Genomic DNA, 15,921 nt, shown 5'->3' on the forward strand with positions numbered 1-15,921 from the left:
GCCAGCTTTTGGGACTACATGTTACATGGCTGCTTTTATATTTCATATACATGTGCTTGACTGCCTCGGTAGTGCATGATCAATGAGAAGTTTTATTGTGTAAACAAATCAGTCAAGTTTGCAACAATAGATGAATAAGTTGATAAATTTGGACCGCAGTTACCGATTAACAACTTAAGACATAGAGACAGGTCGTCGATATTATAACAAATGTTGTGGTCCTGTTAAGACGATTGACAGTTAGAACGTCGGAGTAAATGACCATTTATTGTAGGGTCGATCGCTTTTGACATGTTTAAACTCACTTTAAGGCACACGACAAGTCAACACCTGCCGCCCTGATTATGTTCTTATGTTTGACAGCAACTATGCCCGTGGATTTCAGAGAAAGATAGGATTTTTACCTTGATGTTATTACAATATGCGAAAATGGCTTCAAAAAATCCTCAGTTTGTTAAATAGTACAAAAATAAGAGTGTTAAAAATCAACGTTTTCTTTTATTGAACACAATATTTGAACAGTATCGTAACATTTGCATATATTGTCATACAATTCAATTTGTAAACTACATTTGTATAGCTTTGTACATACAGGTTTGAATAGCTTTTCCTGTTAATTGTTAAGTTAATCTCTGCAGCCAGTGCGTGTCAAAACACGGGGTTGTGTACTCGCGGCCAGATGACCACGGAGTACGCTGACCACTGTGTCGGATTAACGAGACTGATTAATGAGTGATTTCGGTAATTCGTTGCAAATTAGGTGTGTCGGAGTCGGAGTGCGAGAATGTCGGATTAACGAGACTAAATAGCACTGAATCAATCGGTTCCCATCATTTGTGTCGGATAAAGCCGAGTGTCGGATTAACGAGACTTGACTGTATTCAGATGATGTCTCTACATATATGTAAGGGCAAGCTTCTTCCTTTTGTTTAGTCAGCAGCTTTCCTCCTGGCTATGGATGTGGAACACAGACTTTAGGGGTACATATGAATCTTGTTATCATTGTATTTTGATGCGATTTGAATATCATTATTTACTATCGTACTTACATCATGTTTTAAATGAGACGTTTTATATTTATATGAGACCACAAATTACAATTATTGCTTGTAAGCTCAACACAATTGACAAATACTCTAAAAGATATGACTAGTAAACCATTAATGTACGTTGAAGAATATAAATTGTAAATGCCAAAATGATGTATCCGGGATCAAGTAGAAGATATATTGACAGCAGCGCTGGGAATTTATTTAACAAGCCCGTGAAACCAACACTGCTTTAGCTCAATGTTTACAGCTCCTGGCGGCCATTATGCAACGCCATTTTATACACAACCCCGCGCTCACGTCTACAGGTCTCTTCCTGTGGTACGATAATTAGTAGAACCCTCTCCCTCAAGTGCATCCTCCATGATATAACCTACTCTCATTAATTTAATGCTGCCCTTTCCCAGCGTCACGACTATGGAGCTGAGACAAAGAGACCCAACCATCATAAAGTAATTAGGGTCCAATAAAACAATGCTCCGTCAAACCTCATAAACATGATCACTGAAAGTCGTACTACAGACGTTAATGTCAAATCACAAAAAAGCATTTGAATAGCAATAACATTTAACAGGATCATGTATTCTCTTAACACCATCGCAAAACATCATGTAGAAGCCACAACAGTACTCATATTTTCCAACAAAATCACATCTAAAAATGAGACATCAGCAAGTACATATAATAAAATGTGTATTAACATTTTTCCTCAGGAAATCAAAAGGTTATCTCCTTGTTACCACCTCCAGGTTCAGCTAAACATGGATCCAAAAGTTTGTTCCCCCTCTAATGAGTGTGACACGCGTTGCACACGGGTATCACACGCGTGGCGGACGGGTTCAACACGAGTGACCAACGGGGTGCACACTGGTTGCGTAACATACATGTATGTGTGAGTGTGTGTGTGTGTGTGTGTGTGTGTGTGTGTGTGTGTGTGTGTGTGTGTGTGTGTGTGTGTGTGTGTGTGTGTGTGTGTGTGTGTGTATGTGCATAGATGAGGTGTGAGTGCGTCAGTGTGTGTGTGTGTGTATGTGTGTGAGCTTGTATGTATGTGTGTGCATAGATGAGGTGTGAGTGCGTCAGTGTGTGTGTGTGTATGTGTGTGAGGGTGTATGTGTGTGAGCTTGTATGTATGTATGTGTGTGCATGTGTGTGTGTGTGAATGTATGTGCGTGTAAATATGTGGCTGCTTGCACTAATACGCATTGATGCGGGATAGATAGTGCTAGCCCAATAAGATATCATGCCGCCTTTTAAAAGACACAGTATACAAACTCCAAGCCGACCAGTCCTTGTTTTAGCCCCTTAATATCGAGTCAGACAGGGTAACAACAAGCACCATCTTTTAACGTCTTTTGATATGAAACGCCTAGGGATCAAACCACCTACCGTCCGCTCTACAGGCACACATACAGTAATATTGGCGAGTGAGTGAGTATGGTTTAACACCTCTTTTAGCAATATTCCAGCAATATCACAGCGGGGGACACCAGAAATGGGCTTCACACATTGTACGAATGTCGGGAATCGAACCCGAGTCTTCGGCGTGACGAGTGAACGCTTTAACCACTAGGCTACCCGACCGCCCCTAATATTGCCAAGACAAATGTATCAAAGGTAAGACAACAGTCAATCACGTGCTGGTAATGTATGTACGCTGCACATACTGCTGAATATACATGCATATATAGTCACATGACAGCCGATTCTGACCCGGTTTGTAACCACGTGATCAAAACTCAGTAACGATGTTTATCGCTAGCAAGATGTTTATTTCATGAAGAGCGCACTTTGCATTTTTTGTTATTTCGCTAAATACAATGTTTATTCATAATACAGGATATTTAGCATCCCCAAAGACACGAGCGTGATAACCTCTTTATCATATAAAGTTATTCTTCAATTCGAAAAATGCTCCCCAATGTGTAATACAGCTGTATGTTTATTAAACGGGTGATCTCTTCACGGGCAAGTAATAAATCCCTTGATCTCACATTAGCGATACCTCCCGTGGGAGCCAGTTTTTGATGATAAATTATTTTAAACACAATCAATTTCGACCACTCAGATTAAGTGAAAGTTCATACCGTATACATATTATTTGTTTAGACGAGATATCTTGTCTCTGCTCTGCCATTCATAGACCGCCTCCGTGGTCTAGTGGTAGAGCGTCCGCCCGGAGAGCGGAAGGTCCGGGGTTCGATCCCCAGCCGCGTCATACCAAAAAACGTTTAAAGATGGTACTTGTTGTAACCCTGTCTGTCGCTCGGCATTAAGGGGTTGAAACAAGGACTGGTCGGCTCGGAGTCAGTATACTGTGTCTGAGTGGGGTATTCATGTTAAACTGTAGCATGATATCTCAGTGGGCTAGCACTATAAATCGGCATTAGTCCGGACTAGTACAAGCAGCCACACACACACACACACACACGTGCAATAATTTTGGACGCGACGTTAAACCCAATTTCACCTCACCTCAGTCATTCATAAACACAACATAATCCTAACGGTAACACGTCATGTATAATAACACGAACATAACGGCATTGTTTCCCGTGCATTAACGGTATCGTGCTACACGGATGCATGCTTTTCATGATCTTCTGTCGTTCCCTGTCCACATCATAAAGACGCCATGATCACCACTTCTGCCTGGTAACTGGTGGAGTCGTTCTCATAAAACGCCTTGATGGACCGTCACGAAGGTCGCTAGCAACACTCGGTGTCGAGAGGTGTGCGAGTCAACGAGACTGAAAATGGTTATTAGTCCCAGTCAGGACATGTGGTCAGCCTAGATCCGGACATGAGACCGGCACGTTTAGTGAACGCCATGACCGACGAGTACTGACCTCACTTTCTGTAAATATTTTAAGTTGAGTGAAAACGATGATTTTGCAACACTAATCAAAATAAACCACAACAGCAGGTACAGCGGTATCATTACCATATTGGTTTCTACATTGCGTTAATATTGACTTGGAAAAAACTAACTTGTAAATATTTTTGCTATATTGACATCGTTATTACTTATGATGAAGTTTTTGTTTGTTTGTTCGTTTGTTGTTTAACGTCGCACTCAGTTATATTCCAGCTCTATGACGGCGGTCTGTAAAATGATCGAGTCTGGACCAGACAATCCAATGATTGACATCATGAGCATCGATCCTCGCAATTGGGATCGATGACATGCATCTATCAAGTCAGCGAGCCTGACCACCCGATCCCGTTAGTCGCCTTTTACGGCAAGAATGGGTTGCTGATGATCTATTTTACCCCGGGATCTTCACGGGTCTATGATGAAGTAATGTTGTTCAAATTATCATAAACACAATCAATTTCGATCACTCATATTGAGTGAAAGGTCATACAGTATACATATTATTTGTTCAGATGAAATGTCTGGTCTCTTTACTGTCATTCATAAACAAAACCTAATCCTAACGGTAATCGGCTCATGTATAACGTGGCTTAAAGAAACCAAATGGCATTATTTTCCCGCGATTTAACTGTATCGTGCTACCCGGATGCATGCGTTTCGTGTTTTTGGGTACCATCGGTCACGACATGCAAAAGTTCTTAATCATTCTTCATCAAAGGCCATATGACCCTTTTGACATTTCGGACTCAAACTATGTTTGTTTGTTTGTTGTTTACCACCGCACTCAGCAATATTCCAGCCATATGACGGCGGTCTGTAAATAATTGAGTCTGGACCAGATAATCCAGTGATTGGCATCATGAGCATCGATCCACGCAATTGGGATACGATGACATGCATCAACCAAGTCAGCGAGTCTGACCACCCGATACCGTCAGTCGCCTCTTACGACAAGCATAGTCGCCTTGTACGGCAAGCATTGGTTGCTGAAGACCTATTCTACCCCCCGGATCTTCACGGATCAATTCTGCTTGTAACGCGTTGGCCAGTTGTTTAGAGATCTCGACGGCCAGGGCAAGTCGTTCATGTTGGCATTATGAAGGCAGTCTACCGTGACACGAGCTGTGTGCGGTGGAGCGTTGTCCTGTTGAAACAACCCCCCCCCCCCCCCCCCCCCTGGCGGTCAATGATTAGAAGAAGGTGAGGTTGAAGAATTTGATTCATGTAGCGATTTTCTGTCAAATTTCCCTGAACCATAACCAAGTAAGATCTCATGGTGTAGGATATGGATCTGTTGCAAAACAGGGACGATAACTGGTCTTCTGGGTCGGATTCCAGCCTCGCGAAGATGGTTCCTGACAGTCTGGTCCGATATCCTCCTCAACCCAGGGATGCGTCTTGCACTCTCCTTAGCTGTGGTATTGCGATGACGTAGGTGGAACAGTCGAATGTAGCGATCCTGCGCAGGGACGGTAACTCTTGGTCGGCCCGTTCTCGGGCGGTCTGCAGTGGAATTGAACTGTGTGTATCGGTCACAAAGGCGGCAATTGGTGCTGTGGTGGACTTTTAAGTGGCGTGCACAGAAGACTGCGATTCCCCTCTTTGGATACGTCCTATGGCGATGTTCCGCTCGCCAGCGCTGAGTCTCGGCATTTTCGAACTTGAAAAATGTTGAAAATTGAATGACAAATTATTGGCTTGTCTTTTTATAGCCACTACCACGAGTTACAAATGCCATAACTTGCACGTGCATTTTGCTTTACTGTTTTCCTCCATGACATTTTTGAACAAGTGTGAAAACAATGCCGTTTAAGACGTTGCAAATCGACAATGGCTGCGTTTTGACGCCCCGTTTGTCGAATACCAGGCCACCAACATATATTCAATTTATATACCGGATTTTGTGTGTGGTCGGGTTCAGTGAGCTACATACTACCTGTGCGTTTCTTTTTTTGAGGAGCGTATACAGGTGGTACATGAGCTGTACATTAATTATACCTTTCTATCATATTGTTACATGATATTTGTATTTGTTTACGTATTAAAACTGCCAATGTATATATATAATCTTCGGGAGCGGTATTTATATGAGCATTGTTGCTTATTTACCAATCACCATTTCATGAGATAAAATTATTAATTAAGTTTATACCAATAGACCCCCTGGAATACTACAAAAACTACTATGAATTTGGAGTTTACACCAATCTGCTTGGTCAGTCAGAGGTATCAAATCACAATAACCACCTCTGATTGAAAAAGCCTAGTTGACGGCCGCATCACCACGGAAGCTAATTTGTATAAAATTTACATTTTATCAATGATTGTCGGTAGGCATTTTAAAAACAATTATATGTTATAGTTCAAAAAATGATTTGACGAACTACAATATTCCAAGATTGGATGGCAATAGATATCGTGCAGAAAACATGATAGAAGTCGATAAGGAGAATGGATTTCAAGTTTTAGGGACAACAGAGAACTTTGACGCGTTTCTATATAAGACGTCATACCATTTCGTCTCAATAAGCTATATGACGTCATAATAGTGAGTCGCGATATGAACTGAAACCTTGCAAGGCATGCTGAGGCTTCTTCAGCAGTGCGCACTTTGTTACTCACGAAGTCGCTGTAATAAATGCTTTCAAAGCCTGCCATATATTCGAGTGAGGTATTGCACTGTGAAAAACGGCTTGAGAAAAACAGCGCCGTATTTTATTTAAAGGCTGTTGTCGGTGATTTCGTAATTCAGATCAACAACCCACTCAAAACAGTGACTCAATGTCGCTTCACTCAATATATTTCCTGACACCAAAGATGTCGCGTTTTAGTTAGCCATGGTAGTATGGAGATAATCACATTGTGTTAAGCGAGGCATCTTCCCGAGGCAAGGGCGATAACTGATAAAAAAAAAACCTTGACTTTTATAGCCAGTTCAATCCCTTGCCACGGGAAGATGGAAGCGAGGTAACAGTACTAACTTTAACATTTGAAACATCACGATATTATGGAATACTGTAAGGGACATTCTCGAGATCTCGCATTCTCGTTATCTCGACCTTTGGGAACGAGCTAAATATGCCCAAAACGCGAGAATGCGAGATCGGGAGAACGCGAGATTTGGCCAAAATCTCGAGTTCTCGCGGTCTCGCATTCTCGTGTTTTTGGTACGGAGCACTTGTTGTCAAAAGTCGAAAACGCGAGAATGGGTCATTTGGACATGATGCAACATCTAACAATCTCGCAAATTAACAAGATTAGATATGCAGGTCACCTCTCCCTAGACTGAAAACTTTCCTTATTCATTAACTGACTCCGGAGCGCCCAGACATATGTGATTATTATATCAATAGCATGCATAACGAAACGTAATAAACTAAGTATGAACATCGGTGTTTATGTATTTATAGGGTAAACAATTCTACAACTGACTTGAACTTAACATTCTCCTAATCTTGCTATTTACATTGATCGTGTTTAAAGTCCGTCGTTAAGCAGTAAATCCAAGCGCGTGATCTTGTAATCTCCGCGTCATAAATATAGCGTGTGTCAAGCTTGACTTGAGTTGGTTTGTCTCTGACTGGCATACGTGTTGTGTACAGTGGGTGAATGGGAGTGATTCAGGGGTGTTGCACCTCGCAGAGGTAGGTCTAACATATGTTCTACATGTAAACGTTATACTGTGTGGCCTTGACGTCTAATCTATTGCAGAGTCGCGTCCCACAGGCGTGCCAGGTATATCGTGGGTTCGAGTCTCCGGTCGGTCCAGATTCACGTCGGTTTCACCCTAGGAGGACGTCGGAGAATCTCGTTACTTCAGGCTTTCCTCTCACTTTAGGTTGAAACGCCGTGATATAACTGAATTCTAATCAAAGCGGCGCTAAACTTCATAACTGACGGGGGGCACGGGGGGCCCAGTCATCTAAGGCGCCGCGATTCGCTGTGCAGAATTGCGTCCCTTGGGGACGCCAGAAACCTATGATTGTGGGTTCGAATCCCGGTTCGCCCCGATTATGTTTCTAGGTTTGTCAGCACCATACCCGTGCTCGTGGGTTTCACCGAAGTGGTAAACATCCGAGACCTGCATCACTTGGGGCTTTCTTCCCACATTAAGCTGACACGCCGTGATATGACTTGAATACTGTTTAAAGCGGCTTTAAACCCAACTCACTCACTCATGACTGACGCCTGGTCGTAATGAGATATTTTTGGGAACCGTGTACGTTTGTGAGTTTTGTTGTTTTGTTTTCTTGTTTAACGCCGCACGAAGCGATATTTCAGCAATGTGATGGCGGTCTGCACATGTTCGAGTCTGGACCAGACAATCCATTGACTTACATCATGAGAATCCTTTCATGCAACTGGGATTCGATGTCATGAATTACTTCTGATCCCTGTGACCAAACTCCCGGGGATAAACTTAATTCTGAAACATTCAAATGACTCAATTATACACTCGTTCAACAATTAGTGAACATTTGTCTGAGAAACTTAACACTAAAAATCAACAACAACGTCAGTATGAGCTAACACTCAGCAATATACCAGCTATATGATGGCAGTCTGTAAACAATTAAGTCTAGACTAGCTAAGCCAGTGACTGACATCATGAGCATCGATCTATGCAATTGGAATACAATGACATGCATCAACCAAGTTAGCGAGCCTGACCACCCGATCCCGTTAGTCGCCTTTTACGACAAGCATGGGTTGCTGAAGACAAATTCTGCATGGGTAACGAAAGTCCAACTGGAATTCGCTCATCCTTCTTCTTCTTCTTTTTATAAAAACTACCATTGTACCAAGGTGGTTTCTTTAAAACATATTCAGGCTCATACATTTAATTTAAAAAACATACTATCTCTAAACAAAATCCCAGCAACCCCCCCCCCCCCCCCCCCCCCCCCCCCCGACACACACACACACACACAGACGCGGCAGAATATCAAATCATCGGTCCCTAAAAGCGTATTCAGCGCAATTTTAGAATAAACATCAAATGACCGCGTCTAGACCGTCCGAACGATGGGAGAGGCTCGTTTGACAAACTGTCGATAATCTGAATTATTTTATTGCACAACGGAGGTAGTAAATGTTATCTGTCACAACGTCAACACTCGTACAGGTTTGGGAGAGAGCTGAATCCACATGCTGCTTTGGAAGTAGAATATAAAGATATAAAATATGTTTATGACTCCTGCTTGCCTTAAGATATAGATTCTAATGATACATGACCAATGTGTATCGCACTGGTGTAGGAGGCTTAAATAAATCAATTAAAATGTCACTCCAGAGTGGTGTGAAGCTCGACTGAGGTCACGTCCTTTACTCGCCTATTCACTCAAGGCTCAGGGGGCACGGGTGGCCCAGTCGTCTAAGGCGCCGCGATTCGCTGTGCAGAGTTGCGTCCCCTGGACACGCCAGAAACCTATGATTGTGGGTTCGAATCGGTTCGCCCCGATTATGTTTCTAGGTTTGTCAGCACCATACCCGTGCTCGTGGGTTTCACCGAGGTGGTAAACGTCTGAGACCTGCATCACTTCGAGCTTTCCTCCCACATTAAGCTGACACGCCGTGATATAACTGGAATACTGCTAAAAGCGGCGTTAACTCAACTCACTCACTCACTCAAGACTCAAATCAATCCCGTACAATTTAGGTAATCTATTTCTCCTTTCATTTTTTGTATACAGATCTAAAGCTTTCCGAAGGGGATGAAAATGTATATGTGAAAACAAGTGATTTCGTCAGGTGGATAAGAAATAAATAAACACCATGAGTCCAGATATTTGTCCTTGTCAAAACTCCTTCATGCATTCAAGATATTTCGCCGTTTCATAACTCAGTGACCTGAAAACCTCAACATAACCATTGGCGACGCCCAACAGCAGTATTTGTGACACCCCAATGACTTTCACGTAATAGTGACCCAAGTACAAAAATCTTAAATAGGGATATTATCAAGCCTATCTACAAGAGAAAGGGTGACCCGCTAGACCCTGCTTCTTATCGTCCTATCACAATGCTTAGTTATCTTAGTAAGCTATTTACTGGTATTTTATACTCTAGATTAACTAACTATTTAAAGGGAATAACATATTGTCGCCAGCCCAAGCTTGATTTCGTAAGGGCTTTTCTACAATTGACAATATTTTTGTTATGAATATGCTAATAAATATACTAAAAAATAATAAAGAAAAAATATATAGTGCTTTCATTGACTTTTCAAAAGCTTTTGATAATGTTTGGAGGGTGGGTCAAAATTGTTAAATTCTGGAGTTACGGGTAAATTTTTAACATTAGTTAAAAACATGTACAGTGACGTTAAGCCATGTGTTCAAATAGGCAAACACACTTCTAGTTTCTTCTCAAGTTACAGTGGAGTCCGCCAAGGAGAACATTTATCTCCCCAACTATTTTCAATATTCCTTAATCACCTCGAATCGTGGTTGATAGAAAACTGTTGTCAAGGTGTCAAGTTAACGCTGTCAGAGGAAACATTTACTCTCTGTGTACAGCTCCTGTTACTGCTGTACGCTGATGACAGTTCTATGTGGTACCGATCCTGGATCTCTACGAACGTCTTTAAACTCCCTCCTATTATACTGTCGAAAATGAAAACTAACGGTTAACATATCTAAAACTAAGGTTGTTTGTTTTTGGCAGTGGTACTACAAAGAGAAAACTCGTCTCCTTCATTTTCGACAGTAACTTATTAGAAACGGTAGACTTTTGTGATTATTTAGGCATAAAATTATTTTTTTTTAGGAAATTTGGACTTGCCGTCAAAACAACTAACCTAAACGAGCTTCAATGTCTATCAAAATATTTAATATTTGTATTTACCACTTTGAATGCTAAATCTCAATGTACACAGCCCTCCTGATGTACATATCATATTTATCTCTGTACTGTATATATGCTCTTGTACCACCGTCGGTGGTCTGTGTAAAAACATCTGAAATAAAGAATCATCCGTCTCCATCATTTCATCTGTCCTCACTACTCCACGCATCCTGCCTCCTCCTCACCCGTCCCCATCATTCCATCTGTCCTCACTAATCCCCGCATCCTGCCTCCTCCCCTCCCGTCCCCATCATTCCACCTGTCCTCACTAATCCCCGCATCCTGCCTCCTCCTCACCCGCCCCTATTATTCCATCTGTCCTCACTAATCCCCGCATCCTGCCTCCTCCTCACCCGCCCCCATTATTCCATCTGTCCTCACTAATCCCCGCATCCTGCCTCCTCCTCACCCGCCCCCATTATTCCATCTGTCCTCACTAATCCCCGCATCCTGCCTCCTCCTCACCCGTCCCCATCATTCCATCTGTTCTCACTAATCCCCGCATCCCCCCTCCTCCTCACCCGCCCCCATCATTCCATCTGTTCTCACTAATCCCCGCATCCTGCCTCCTCCTCACACGTCCCCATCATTCCATCTGTCCTCACTACTCCCCGCATCCTTCCTCCTCCTCACCCGTCCCCATCATTCCATCTGTCCTCACTACTCCCCGCATCCTGCCTCCTCCTCACCCGTCCCCATCATTCCATCCGTCCTCACTAATCCCTGCATCCTGCCTCCTCCTCACCCGCCCCCATTATTCCATCTGTCCTCACTAATCCCCGCATCCTGCCTCCTCTTCACCCGTCCCCATCATTCCATCTGTCCTCACTAATCCCCGCATCCTGCCTCCTCCTCTCTCGTCCCCATCATTTCATCTGTCCTCACTAATCCCCGCATCCTTCCTCCTCCTCACCCGTCCCCATCATTCCATCTGTCCTCACTAATCCCCGCATCCTTCCTCCTCCTGACCCGCCCCCATTATTCCATCTGTCCTCACTAATCCCCGCATCCTGCCTCCTCCCCACCCGTCCCCATCATTCCATCTGTCCTCACTAATCCCCGCATCCTGCCTCCTCCTCACCTGTCCCCATCATTCTATCTGTCCTCACTAATCCCCGCATCCTTCCTCCTCCTCACCCGTCTCCATCATTCCATCTGTCCTCACTACTCCCCGCATCCTGCCTCCTCCTCACCCGCCCCCATCATTCCATCTGTTCTCACTAATCCCCGCATCCTGCCTCCTCCTGACCCGCCCCCATCATTCCATCTGTCCTCACTAATCCCCGCATCCTGCCTCCTCCTCACACGTCCCCATCATCCTTGTTAGTTCTTGCTGTGGCCAAATACTTGACCCACTGTATGATCTTTGGGACTGTAAAACCAGACCTGTGTGTTTCAAACTAATCTATTAGTTATTGATCTTGTGATACTATTAACACATTTAGAACGGATTTACTTTATATACATCGGTAGTATGTCCATTCAGTATACTTCATATACATCGGAAGTATATATAATATATCTAAAACTCAACTTCAAACTCAAGTCTGGAATGATTTGAAAGTATTTTTTTTCTGGTCTGCATTTGAATTTTCCTTGTGTGTGTGTATATATATTTAAATGAGACTAAATGTTAGTTTAGTTCCCAGCAAACTAAGCTTGTAAGAGGCGACCAACTGGGGTTGACTTTGTTGACAACATACCGCGTACGACGTGCATGGACCAATGCCCTTCATATACAACCAATTACGTTATTCCTTTCAAATTACTTTTCAGAGGAAATCGTCCAAAACAATACCGAAGACGAGAACGTATCAAAAGTGACACACGTGCTGGCAAGTGATGGAGATTCATGCGAATGATAACAGTGCACAAAACTGTACTTTCCAAAGAAGAACTGGGCCTTTCACGTTAACCCAACACCTGTGCGGCCACCATTACAAGTATATAAGGATTTGACATATGAATATGTCGCTTATATTTTCATGTTGCATTAATCAGTGGGAAAACATTAATGGCATCTACTTTTTACTGATATTAGAAGAAGAGAAATGAAATGATGGTGGCTCTACACACTCTGAGATATTGCTTCATACTTATAAGCATTACATTGTCGATGCTGTGTTTTGTTTTGATTCTAAATCAGCCTGTTCCATATTCAGAAAGGTACATTTTCAATCATACTGAATTACACAACAGGACTCAGGAAAACACGTCAGCTGAACATCTTAACATCACTTCACCATGCTTCAACAACATCACACTTTCTGACGAAGTCGTCAAGAAGGTGTTTTCAAGATGGCGAACGACCAGACCACGTGACAATATTTTGACAGTGACATTCTATGGTCGCCTTGGAAATAATATGTTTGAATATGCCTCATTGCTTGGCATTGCTGTAAGAACAGGAAAACAGCCACTTGTTCCAAATTCCAATCCACTCAGTAAACTTTTCAATATATCCTTCATTGGTGACGTCAGCAATAAGTCTTGGACTCATTTAACCGAGAGACAATATGGCACCTTTGACTGCAAGCTCTTTACACTGCCTGGGGGGAATGTTGAAATATCGCGGTATTTACAATCATGGAAGTATTTCCACTCAATCAGGTCGTCAATAAGAAAAGAGTTAATCTTCACTCAAAAATATATCGAACTCAGTTCTCAGTGTTTTCAGAAACACACAATTCAGTATAAAAACAGAACAGTGATCGGGATTCACGTTCGTCGGACAGACATGGCTTCTGGAGGAACGAGAGGCTATCTGTCCGCACCTTTATCGTATATCCAGAAAGCTATTGCACATATGAAAGCTAAGTTTCATAATCCAGTTTTCCTTATAGCTACCGATGACAAAATATGGTGTAGAGCAAATGTAGTGTCCACGGATATCATACTCTTGGACAATACAGATCCATTTTTAGACTTTGCGACCTTGACCTTGTGTGACCATATGATAATGACAGTAGGGACGTTTGGATGGTGGGCCGCGTGGCTGGCGGACGGGTATGCTGTTTATTATAAGGATTTTCCCAGACCAGGATCAGTGTTAGCTAGAGGTATAAAAAATGAAGACCATTTTCTGCCACACTGGGTTCCCCTTGGTGCTTGAATTAGAAATATTTCGGTGCCATCTGAATTGCTTGAATTGATTCTTACATCATGGTTGGTGTTATCAATGTGATATACCAATCCGATAAACTTGTTATCATGGTCTGATAACATGCATATCAGGTTATACAAGGAACTACTTTCAAGCTCCGTACATCGATGCGCTGCCTTCTTTCTCAATATGTCAACTTGCTTCTATAGACAAGACGGGTTGCAAGATGTTTGGTGCAATGTTTGGTGAGCAGTTATGTGTTCACTAAAAAATCTAATGTCGCCAAACGAAAATATACTCAAAATACTGACTGTTAGTTTAAAGTCAAGAAACGTTCGATTCTGTAATTTCCTCATGTCTTATTCTTTGATATTTCTGGAATATTGCTAAAAGCGGCGTAAAATCATACCCACTTATGCTGTAGCGTGATTCATCCAAACAGTACTAGTCAATTTAGAAGTGAGTGAGTGAGTGCGTTGGGTTTACCTCCGCTTTGAATAGTATTCCAGTTATGTCGCGTGACAGCTTTAAGTGAGATAATAGCCCGATGGTATGGAGGTCTCAAACGTTTCCCATTTTGGTGAAACCCACGAGCAGGGGTTTAGCGCAGACCAAAAAACACTCACTTTATATACGAAACACAAACTAACTCGACGATAGTTAAAAATAGGGTATCTGCGGTAATAACAAGCACACAACACAACAACAACTCTCAAACCGTTCGGGCTGTAGGAATTTACACTTTCATAAATACATATACCAGGCATACATGTGCTCTGTGTTCCTTTCAAATGTCGTTGGAGTGAGTGAGTGAGTATGGCTTTAAGCCGCTTTTAGCAATATTCCAGCAATATCACGGCGGGGGACACCAGAAATGGGCTTCACACATTGTACCCGTGCGGGGAATCGAACCCGGGCCTTCGGCGTGACGAGCGAACCCTTTAACCACTAAGCTACCCGACCGCCCCAAATGTCGTTGAAGGACATGCTGGTTGATGCGCATGCATTTTGCCTCATATCCTCCACCAGCAGTTATCTCCCCTGTACAAATCAAAACATATACGGCCAATCAGTGCCTGTCATCTACACTGATGCTAGATCCCGCCAACCAATGCTTTATAAAGTCCTATGAATGTATGTTTAGACAGCAAATAAATGCTTTCAATTGTTTGTCTTGTAATTTGATTTTCCTGGAAAAGATTCGACCAAGATTTAGCTTTATGGATCACGTGATTTCGAAAATTTTGTGTTTTACACCGCAATCAACAATTTTTCAGTAATATCCAACGTATCCCAAAAGTTGAGGTGAGGTGAAATGGGGTTTAACGTCGCGTCCAAGATTATTGCACTTATATTGCGACGTGCATGCACGTGTGTGTGTGTGTGGCTGCTTGTACAAGTCCGGACTGATGCCGATTAATGGTGCTAGCTCACTGAGATACCATGCTGCTAACATGAATACCCCACTCAGACACAGTATACTGACTCCGAGCCGACCAGTCTTTGTTTTAGCCCCTTAATGCCGAGCGCCAGACAGGGTAACACCCCGGACCTTCCGCTGTCCGGGCGGACGCTCTACCACTAGACCACGGAGGCGGTCACAACACAAAGTAAAGTGGTACCGTGCACATATGAGTACAGACATTTGGTGTTGTTGTGAATGCATCGTCTGACCGGACAGCGGAAGGTCGGGTGTTCGATGCCTGGGCGAGTCATACCAAACAATGTTAAAAGATGACACTTGTTGTTACCTTGCCTGGTAGTCAATATGCAGCATGGCATCTCAGTGGGCTGGTAATACAACCGACACAAATCCGGACTAACAGCCAAAACGTGCATGGATGTTGATATAGTCGCCACGAAATCACGAAGTATCGCAATTGTTCATTAACAAAATGGCTGCAGGCGTTCTCATACTTATAAAGAGAAGAAAAGTCATTCCGGCGATAAGGAATATTGCACAAATGACAAAAATATGCAATTGATCTTATCAAGAAATGTCTATTTTGTTAGCGATAAATATTATCAAGTTTTGATCACGTTGT

At 42.7% G+C, this 15,921-nt stretch overlaps 1 protein-coding gene across 1 annotated transcript; it reads left to right on the forward strand.

Annotated features, from left to right (window-relative positions):
- Nucleotides 1-7,483: 7,483 nt before the first annotated feature.
- Nucleotides 7,484-13,885, forward strand: LOC139460550 (galactoside 2-alpha-L-fucosyltransferase SEC1-like). Its single transcript, XM_071242017.1, has 2 exons — nt 7,484-7,571; nt 12,550-13,885. The coding sequence occupies exon 2, from the start codon at nt 12,830-12,832 to the stop codon at nt 13,883-13,885; it is 1,056 nt and encodes a 351-aa protein (XP_071098118.1). The 5' UTR covers nt 7,484-7,571; nt 12,550-12,829.
- Nucleotides 13,886-15,921: the final 2,036 nt, after the last annotated feature.

The sequence above is a fragment of the Haliotis cracherodii genome, unplaced genomic scaffold (assembly GCF_022045235.1).
Source record: "Haliotis cracherodii isolate W230 unplaced genomic scaffold, xgHalCrac1.p SCAF_14, whole genome shotgun sequence".
Taxonomy (NCBI): domain Eukaryota; kingdom Metazoa; phylum Mollusca; class Gastropoda; order Lepetellida; family Haliotidae; genus Haliotis; species Haliotis cracherodii.

What these genes read in the sequence shown, in the direction of transcription:
- LOC139460550 (XM_071242017.1), top strand. Translation starts at nt 12,830, where the DNA reads ATGATGGTGGCTCTACACACTCTGAGATATTGCTTCATACTTATAAGC.